We start from the raw sequence: 9,693 nt of genomic DNA, 5'->3' as shown, positions 1-9,693 counted from the left end.
TGAACGGCCAGGAGGAGTTGACCTCCACAGCGCTGGCCTCGCGGATGCTTTTGTGTCGAGCCAGGCTAGGGGCACGGATTCGATGACACGTGGGAGGCCTGCGAGCGGCCCGAGGATTCTTTACGAGGGGACCTTTTTTGTCTCTCGTGCATTTCCGGGACCTTCGTGGGAATCAGTTTACTCGCCACCGGCTAGATTGCCTGCTCCTTGAGGCTTTTTTTTGTCTTCTACTTATGCACTCTTTCAAGTGACCATCGTAGGTGCCCAATAAATGCAACCGACTGGTTGCCTGAGTAGGTGGCGGAAAGTGGCAGGGATGTCAGGAGACTGCCCACTGAGCACCACGAACATGCCAGGAAGGTCCCTGGCATGACAGAAGTCCAGGACTGGGGGGCGGTTACTGCGCCAGGGAAGTCCCCTTCTTTTTCCCCCTCACTGGAATGGGGAGCCTGCTAGGTCACCTCTTCTGGGTCCTGTTCCGGGGACAGATACATGGAACACGAAGAGGGGGAGTGAGGTGGGGGTCTTTCGGCCCTCTTTAAGCCGTGTGGCCTCCGCCCCAGGCGTTCGGTGATTCCTCGCTGCTGTCACCCCCGCCATCCGTGGGGGAAAGGGGCAGGACCCCTGCACACTCGGTCTGCATCAAGAGGATGGGCGTGGAGGTGAGAGGCCCCGAGGCAGAACTGGCAAGGGCAGGGCCGATGGGGAGCGGAGCTCTCTGGGGTGACAGAGGCTTAGAGGAGGTGAGATGGCCATGTCAGAAAGACTGGATGTGGAGTGACGAAGATGATGATGAGCCCTAAAAAGGAGCCATGAGCCTGCTCCACTCTTTCTCTCTCTCTCTCTTCCTCACATTCACACATGATTCTCTCCGATGATCAGCTATAAAGAGGAGCCATGAGCCAGGTTCCCTACTCCACTCTTTCTTTCTTTCTCCCTTTCTTTCTCCCTCACATCTGCACATGATTCACTCTGAAAAGAGCTGGGCAATGGGTTCAGTGGGGTGGCCGAGGCAGACCAGGCTGCATGGCACCGAAGCCCAGGCGGTCTTAGAGGGTCAGAGGGGCCGGGCATTTGGATTAATGAATGCCCCAAGATCTAGAAAGACCAGTGCTTCTGCTTGCCCCTCTCCCTGATGGGGTTGGGCATCATGTTTTGGGGCAGTCACCTGGGCCCAGGTAGTACCTGAGGAGAGGACCAGGCACGTCTTGGTTTCAGCCCCCAGCCCGGATGACCTTTTCCTGAGTGAGCAGTGAGGCTCAGGCTGGAGAGTCTGGGGGACTGAAGCTTTAGGCCTGGCAGGGTTCGGCGGCACCACGGTCCCCGAGGGGAGGGGAGCGAGCACTGTCCCCGCGGTCAGGGGACTTTAATAAGGCTCTTGTGCACCTCTTCCTCCAGTGAACTTCAGAACAGGGATTTCCTTAGATCCAGAGCTCTCCTATCTGTGTGCACGCATGTGCCCGACCCCACGCACACGCACATACACACGTCCCACTCCCCTCCTCCGCTGTCCCTCTCACGCTGCCCCTTCCTACCTCACCTCCCTGATTTCCGAAATAATAAATAAATAATAAATAATTACGATGTTTGTTAAGCGCTCACTACCTGCCAAGCACTGTCCTAAGCCCCGGGGTAGATACAAAGTCATCAGGTCGCCCCACGTGGGACTCGCAATCTTAACCCCCATTTTACAGATGAGGTCACTGAGGCACAGAGAGGTGGAGTGACTTGCCCAAGGTCACAGAGCAGACAAGTGGCAGAGCCGGGATTAGAACCCTCGCCCTCTGATTCCCAAGCCCGGGCTCTTGCCACTGGGCCATGCTGCTTCCTACTACAACCCAGCCCGCACACTTCACTCCGCTAACAACAACCTACTCACTGTACCTCCATCTCTTCTATCTCCCCACCAAATCCTTGCCCACATCCTCCTTTAGGCCTGGGAATCCCTCCCCCTTCATATCCAACCGACCATCTCTCCCTACCTTCAAAGCCTTACTAAAATCGCATCTCCTCCAGGAGTCTTCTCCGACTAAGCCCTCGTTTTCCCTTCCGCATCACCCTGGCGCTCGGATTTGTACTCTCGATTCACCCCACCCTCGGCCCCAGAGCACTTTCGTGGATGTCCATAATTTATTTTAACATCTGTCTCCCCTCTGGAATTGTAAGCTTCCTGCGGATGGGGGACGTGTCTACCAACACTAATATATCGTACTCTCCCAAGCACTTAATACAGTGCTCCGCACACGGTCACCATTAATAAATATAATAGATCGATCGGTTCGCCAACGGGCTTTTTTCCCAGGAGCTTGGGCCAAACCACAGAGAGGGATCTGTAGGAAGGTGACCTTTCCGGTGAAGCTCACCAGGAACCCGTGGGGAAATCCAGTCTCCCCATTTGACAAAGGACCGGCGGCAGCTGGTGCTGGCTGGCACTCCCATACAAGGAATGGAAATCCTCTGCAGCTAAAGCCCCAACCGGGGTTACTTCGTCCGGCCTTAGCTGGCTCGGTCCCCTTCCCCTTCCGCGCTCCACCTCATCCAGGTCTTCCCGTGGGACCTCCCCCCGATCGGCCGGCGGGACAGATATTCTCAAGACAGCTCTCCCCGGCTGGATAGGGCAGTGATTTGGGCCCGCTCCCTGTGCCCAACCCACAGGGTTTCCCCCGCTGGCGTTCTCCGCTGGCAGTACATGCTGCCCGCGCCGGCACTCCAAGAGGAGAAGCTTTTGGCTCTAATGCCACGGGCTGGGCTGGGCTGGGCTGCACCTGAGGCGGTTCGGCTCAGCTGGCGCCCTGTGGGGGCCGGTCCACCCAGTGAGTTGTCCTGTGGACACCCTCCGGGAGGGCAGCCAGGGAATCCAATCCAACGGAGACACACCCATTGCCCCGCGACATTCCCGAACGCTGGCCCGGAGCACCGATGCCACGCTGCATGCCACCCTCGGGATTTCCTCCACGGTGGTGGGTGATGGCCTGCGCGGTGCCTGTGGTGGAAAGAGGCTGGCCTAAAGCCAACCCACCCCCCTTGCGGCATTGGACCGTAGACGCAAAGTCCACCCAGGAGACCAGGTGACCATCTTAGTCCAGAATTTTCTTAAAATGCCCTCCTGAGGGAATCACTTGCTCCATTCTGGATAGGCAGCAGGAAAAGGGACAGGGTGGGGGACTGAATTAGGCCGGGATCCTGTTTATCCAAATGCGGGCACTGGGGATGAAGAGAGACAGCAAGGCAGCCGTACAAGTCAGCCCTTCCCTCCACCTCCACGTCTCTTGGCCGCGTCGCCCTCCGGGGGCCTGAAGCTCCTACATTCCCCTTCTGCAGGAAGAAAAACGTGGAGGAGGAAGCGGACCACGGCAAACATCCCATAAGGACGCGGCCTCCGTGAGCCGCCCCGGGAGGCCCAGAGCCCCAGAGGAGGCTTATTTTCCTAAATCCACATTGCCCTGGGGCTGCGGGCCCAACCCTCGGCCTAGGGGTGTGGTGGGGAGCTCCCAGGCCCCCCGCCCCCTCCATCCAGAAACCCAGCCTCTTTCGCCCAGGCGAGCCCTCGAGGCTCCTTGCTTCATCGGCCTGGTTGGCACTCTGGAGGCTGCCCGGTCTCCCGACCCCTGACTGTCGCTCGGGTCTAGTCATGACAACTCTCCTCTCCCAGCTCATCTTCCACTGCCGGTTCACCCATACGTGAAGACCCCAGGTTCCCAGTTCCTGGATGCATGGTGTCCTGGATGTCCCAGGCAAAAGAGAGTGATATCAGGAGCACCAGATCTTCCAGGAGTCCCTCCTGCGACCCAGGGGAAGGGTAGACGTCATCAGGTCCACTGCCGACTTGGGTCCAGCCAGCTGCCCTCAACAGGTACCAGAGGAGCGTCCAGCCCCAGAAGAGCGGGAGCAGGCAGAGCATTATTTATTGAGCTCCCAATGGGAGCAGTGCCCAGGACTAAGTATTTGGTATGCATAGTACAGAGAAGAGACACATTCCCTGCCCGCCAGACGCTTCCGCTCTAACGGGGAAACTAACATAAAAACATTCGCTCGTAGGATAAAGAATAAAGACAAATATAAAAGATACAGAAGCAGAGGCCTAGTGGATAGAGCCTGGGCCTTTAATCCCAACTCTGCCACTCGTCTGCTGTGTGACCTTGGGCCAGTCACTTCACTTCTCTGAACCTCATCGGTAAAATGGGGATTAAGACTGTGCGCCCCGTGTGAGACATGGACTGATTAACTCGTGTCGGGATAGTGCAGTGCCTGGCAGGTAGTAAGTGCTTAACGAATACCATAACAACCCCCTCCCCCAAAACAGGATAGTCAGAATAAATCACAGGATGGACAACTAAATAAGTACATACCCAGAGGTGCTCGAGGGGAGCTTGGGGTAGGGAATCCAGCCACGGACTCCCTGACATTCTCTTTCTCCTCTTTCCTAGTGTGTCTTTTGGGGGCCAGACTCTCCCGGGGACTCAGGACTCCACCTAGGCTTCAGGAGAAACAGGCAGGCAGGCCGCTGTCCCGACTGCCCCACCGTACGAGGTGGGGGCTGCCCGAAACACAGAAAGCTGAAGAGCTTCCTGGCCCAACTTGCCAGCGAGAGGACTTCTCGAGAGGAATGACTTTGATGTCAAGAGACTGTTGAGAGAGGCGGCCAGAGAGGGCCTTTAATGACTATCTCAAATATGCGGTTTCTTTATCTAAGAGCCGGAGAGGCCCTCAGCAGGCCTCCAGCAGCGGGCATGACCCTGGGGGAACCGGGAGGGGTTCCAGGCCCCCGGGGGAGGTGCTCGGGGGCCCTGGAGGGAGCGGGGACTCCAGCTGCGGGCCTTCAGGGGGACGGGCACAGACTGGCACAGAGACGATCGGGCCCGATGAGTACCTCATGGTACTCATCAAGTGCACGCTCTGTGCCAACCATTGTTCTAAGCCCTGGAGTAGATACAAGCTAACCCGGTTGGACCCGGTCCCCGTCCCACATGGGGCTCACACTCTTATTCCCATTTGACAGACGCGGTAACCTTGGCACAGAGAAGTTAGGCGATTTGCCCGAGGTCACACAGCAGACACGTGGCAGAGCCGGGACTAGAACCCAGGTCCTTCTGACTCCCAGGCCCGTGCTCTATCCCCTTAGCTACGCTGCTTCCCAGGAATGGCATGGGTGTGGTGGAACAGGAGAGTGTCATGGTACAAGTTCGCCCGCCCCAGGGCCTTGAGAGGATGCCACCCTGGGAGTCTGAGAGATCCGGGTGCGCTGGGGCTGGGTGGGGCTGGAGCTGGGTGTGGACACAAGGCGGGGGTGCCTGTGGCTGGCAGGTTTCCCCAGGGTGGCCTTAGCACTCCTTCCCTTCCCACTGGGCCTCAGGGATTCCTTCCAACGGGCTTCAACAGGCTCAGGTCTGCTGTCTCCGCGTCCTCACACCGGGACCACGGTGTCCCCCGAGAGCCCTTCCCAAAGAGTGGAAACAGGCTAGTCTGACCTCCGCCTTCGGAAATCCACTGGCCACGTCTTCCGAGCGTTATTCAAATGTGAGCCATGTGAGCGCAAACACAGTTTTCTCGGCACCGAGCCTCCTCATCACTTCCCAGCACCCTCACGGCCGGGACTGGGGCAGCCTCGGGCCCACGCTCTGTCCCAGGTCCGGCTGAGCGGCCCTGGGGAGGGGGAATGGAGCTTCCCGGCCTTGAGCTCGTCGATAGGATTAGATGGCTCACCAGTGATGCCCACAGCCGGGGAGGAAACGTTAGACGTCTCGTCCGGCTGCTCACGGCAACGTGCCGCGGGGCGGGCCGGTCACCTGATCCCAAGTGGACGGGGTGAGCCGGCCGGCCCACGCGGGATGAGGGGCCTCACGGTCGCCTTGGAATCGTAAGGTGAGCCCGCTCTGAGCCGGCCCCGGGATCCTCTGTCCCGGCGTTTCTACCCTCCCCGCCTCCGCCGTCTGGCAGGCCACAGGTGGACAAACGAGGCCCGCGGCTCAGACCCGGCCGGACGGGAGGCCTGGCTGTCGAGCCTGAGCTGATGAATCGGAGGAGGGGCGGCTGCTGAGTTCGTTACTTAAACGTGAGCTCAGCCGGGCCGCCCTGGGGGCTTCTCCTGTAGTCCACTGATGGCCTCGGCTCGGTCCTGGCCCCGCTCTGACCGGACAAGTCCCTTAACCTCTCTGGCCCTCGGGATCCTCATCTGTAAAATGGTTCTAATCCCAGCTCTATTACCTATATACTGCGTACGTACCTACACGTACAGATCTATGTTATACATTGTAAATTACTTATTTATAATAATGTCCGCCTCCCCCTTTAGACCGTCAGCTCCTCGTGGGCAGGGAAAGAAAGCCGACCCCTTGCCCTCTCCTGCCTCTGGCCCGTAATGTCTTCCCTCTTCAAATCCGACGGGCAATTACTCTCCCCCCTTTCGAAGCCTTATCGAAGGCACATCTCCTCCCGGCGGCCTTCCCTGACTAAGCTCCCCCTTTCCTTTTCTCCCACTCCCTTCTGCGACCCCCTGACTTGCTCCTTTTGTTCTTTCCCACTCCCAGCCCCAAAGGACTTATGTCCATATCGGTCATTTATTTATTTATACTACCATCCATCTCTCCCGTCTAGACTGTAAGCTCGTTGTGGGCAAGGAATGTGTCTGTTTGTTGTTGCGTTGTCCTCTCCCAAGCGCTTAGTACAGTGCTCTGCGCAAAGTAGAAGCTCAATAAACTCGACTGAGCGAATGAACAAAAATAGGCCTTTTTGGAGGTTCTCTCTATCCCGAGCCAGCCATATTCCCTCTAATCTAGTGAGGGGAACGGCAGCTAGAGGGTGATGCAACCGGACAGTCACCGCTGCTGTGATCCTGGAAAAGCGGGCAGCTGTAATTGCAGTGCGGCCATGGTCGTACGGAGTCCCAGATCGAGATCTGGGGGCAGGGCGGCCTACACCCGTGTAATTGACATGTGTGCGGCGAGCCACCGGATGCTGCAAGACGCCTTTAGGAGCGGGGACACGTAAAATCGTCCTGGAGAGTGGTGGCCAGGCAGCCGAATGACGATGATGTTGGTATTTGTTAAGCGCTTACTATGTGCCGAGCACTGTTCTAAGCGCCGGGGTAGACACAGGGGAATCGGGTTGTCCCACGTGGGGCTCACGGTCTTAATCCCCATTTTACAGATGAGGGAACTGAGGCACCGAGAAGTGAAGTGACTTGCCCAAAGTCACACAGCTGACAAGCGGCAGAGCCGGGGTTCGAACCCATGACCTCTGACTCCAAAGCCCGTGCTCTCTTCCACCGAACCAACCCGCTGCCCAGCAGCTGGGGGTCCGGGGGGACCGGGAAGCCCGGGAGGCAGGGAAGTCGTCTGGGGGACGTCGGAGGGACCGAGCATGGCGAGTGCCCTTGTCCAGACTCTGCGTGCTCCCTCTGAGGTGGGGCCCTTACACGCTACCTGGAGGCTACCAGCTCTCGTGGGAGGGGGACTCCAAGCAGGTCCCGGCGGGTCACCCCTGAGGCTGCGGGAAGACAAGGTCGAGGCTAACCGGGTCTGGTTAGCTAATTGTGGCTCTGTCCGCCCACGGCAACCTCGGCCCCCCTGGAAGGGGAAGCCGCACTCGGGCCCTTTCTGACCCGTTTCACTTTAATGTCGGGCTTCCTTGGGAGGCTCGCACCACGAGAGGGGACTCTGCCGGGCCTCCACAACTTGGGGCTCCGTGTTTGCTTCTGTCCACGGTGCCAGTGGGGCTGGTGTCAGGGAACCCCTGGGGCCCTGGCAGGAAGACGCCTGTGGCCCGGAGCGGCGTCGGCTACGAGGGTCAGCTGCTCTGAACCGGGGCGTCGACCGAGACGCGACTTGACCGGGTGTTGGGAAGCCAAACCGGGTCCGGCCTGACCCCAAGGTCACCCTCACTGGTGGTTGAAACCGGGGCGAGGTGCCAGGCCCCCCAAATCCTCAGCCAGATTCATGGAAAAAGGCCCCAGCCTTCCCCACATTGTTTCACGAGGATGGGACCGTCTACCCCGGGACCGGCTTCCCGCCCGCATGCGCCCATCTTGGCCTAGGTCAGGTCTGGCCCACACGTGCCAAGGCGGCGGCGGCGGGGGGGGGAGGGGGCATTTCTACCATTGTTTAGTGATTTATCAAAGGCACTCCTTGTCCTAGCAAAGCAATGGCAGGAGTCTAATAATTATCTCGGTGCTGTCGTCCAATGCTTACACTGTGCTACTCGCTGGAGCAGATACAGACTCGTCAGACCAGACGCGGTCCCTGTTCCCCACGAGGTTCACAATCTAAAATGGAGTGAGAGCAGGGGCTCTGTCTCCACTGTTCGGAGGAGGAAACTGAGGCGTGGGCAGGGTCAGTGACTTGTCTGAGGTCACCCCGGAACTGTGACCCTGAGCTGGGATTTCAGCTCGGGTCTCCTGACTCCCAGCCCCATCCTCAGTCCCCTGGACCATTCTACCCTTCCCTCTGCTCAGTTCTGAGGCCCCTCCTGCAGAGCTCACCTGTACGGGGTGTCCTGGGAACGCCGGGCCGGGGGGCTCCGGCTGACAGATCGGGATCGTTGGTCCAGCTTGCTTGGCACCCCTCCTCCTCTGGGAAAGAGGGGTTCTCCAGACCTCCAGCCCCCCGGGGGGTTGACACCGTGAAGACATCATCGTTGTTGTCAGCGTCGCCTGGAGCCGCCACCTCCACCTCTTCTGCCAAGCCGGGAGGGCCCGGGGCCACCGACCCGACGGTGGCGGGTCCGTCCAAGCCAGAGGGTAGGAGGGGCTGGTCCGTAGGACTGGGCGGAACCAGGTCACTCGCCGGCCCTGGAGCCAGGCGGCCTCTGCCCAGCGGGAGCCTGAGCCGTTCTTCCGACGGGCCCGGCAGGCCCTCCACCTGGGGAAACACAAAAGGATTCACAGATGAGCACGTCCCGGGCAGAACCTCCCGAGCAGAACCGGGCCTCGGGGCTGAGAACAATCGGCCGCTTCTGCCAGGGGGCACGAGGGCGTGGAGATAGGCTCAGTGGGCCGGAGCCGGGCGGAGGGGCGGGGGCACTGGGAGGGGGCCGGTTCCGGCCGCCCGAGCTTAACGAGGCTGCGGGCGCGATGGATGGTGCCGATTAGGAGGCGAGGCGCCGGCTGGGTGTGCGGAGAGGCCGCTCTGTGCCCGAGGGACAAGGGAATCCGCCGTGGGGGTCGCTGAGCTCGGTGGAGATCTGGATGGGACGCAATGCAGAACCGACACTCTCTGGGACGGACTAACTGGCACAAATCCAAGTGTGCTCGTAGAGTCTCTGGTGCCAGGCTCAGAGTGGGGCCTAGAGATGGGCACCGCTGTGGAAGGGCCCAGAGACTGTCATCCACGGCGAGGGAGCCAGAGACAGGCACCCGTGGAGAGGGGCTCAGAGACAGGGACCCCCAGGAATGGGGCCCGGAGACAGGAATCCCTCAGTGGAGGGGCTCAGAGACGGCTACCCCCAAGGGGGATCAGACACTGTCACCCCTGGGAAAGGTACCGGAGACAGGCACCCCCGGCAAGGGGCTCAGGGTCGGGCGCTCCCCGAATGGCAGTGGGGAGGGAGTCGAGGGTCAGCAGAGGGTCATGTGTGGGCAGGGTGAGGAGTGGGGGCTTTGCCCCTCAGTGAGGGAAGGAAAGGGTTGGGATGTGGTTGCCGGTACAAGGCCTTCGGGCCTGGGCAGGGGGCACGGCCTCTAAATGTATTCGGAACTCA

General features: G+C 59.8%; 1 protein-coding gene across 5 annotated transcripts in view; it reads right to left on the bottom strand.

Annotated features, from left to right (window-relative positions):
• Nucleotides 1-9,693, bottom strand: part of FSIP1 (fibrous sheath interacting protein 1) — a 94,140-nt gene that overhangs the window by 10,058 nt on the left and 74,389 nt on the right. For 2 of the 5 annotated variants that reach the window (XM_029078028.2, XM_029078025.2), the window contains exons 10-11: nt 8,477-8,855; nt 4,250-4,472 (exon numbers count right to left, since the gene is read on the bottom strand). In XM_029078028.2, coding sequence (XP_028933861.2) covers nt 4,309-4,472; nt 8,477-8,855 — 543 coding nt within the window. In that variant the 3' untranslated portion in view covers nt 4,250-4,308. Of the gene's footprint in view, nt 1-3,069; nt 3,316-4,249; nt 4,473-8,476; nt 8,856-9,693 lie in introns of those variants that run through there. The other 3 variants (XM_029078026.2, XM_039913838.1, XM_039913839.1) reach the window with 3 other exon arrangements.

The sequence above is a fragment of the Ornithorhynchus anatinus genome, chromosome 13 (genome assembly GCF_004115215.2).
Source record: "Ornithorhynchus anatinus isolate Pmale09 chromosome 13, mOrnAna1.pri.v4, whole genome shotgun sequence".
In the NCBI taxonomy this organism is placed as follows: Eukaryota; Metazoa; Chordata; class Mammalia; order Monotremata; family Ornithorhynchidae; genus Ornithorhynchus; species Ornithorhynchus anatinus.
The sequence above is the reverse complement of the archived record's forward strand: the minus strand, read 5'-3'. Positions and strand labels throughout refer to the sequence as shown.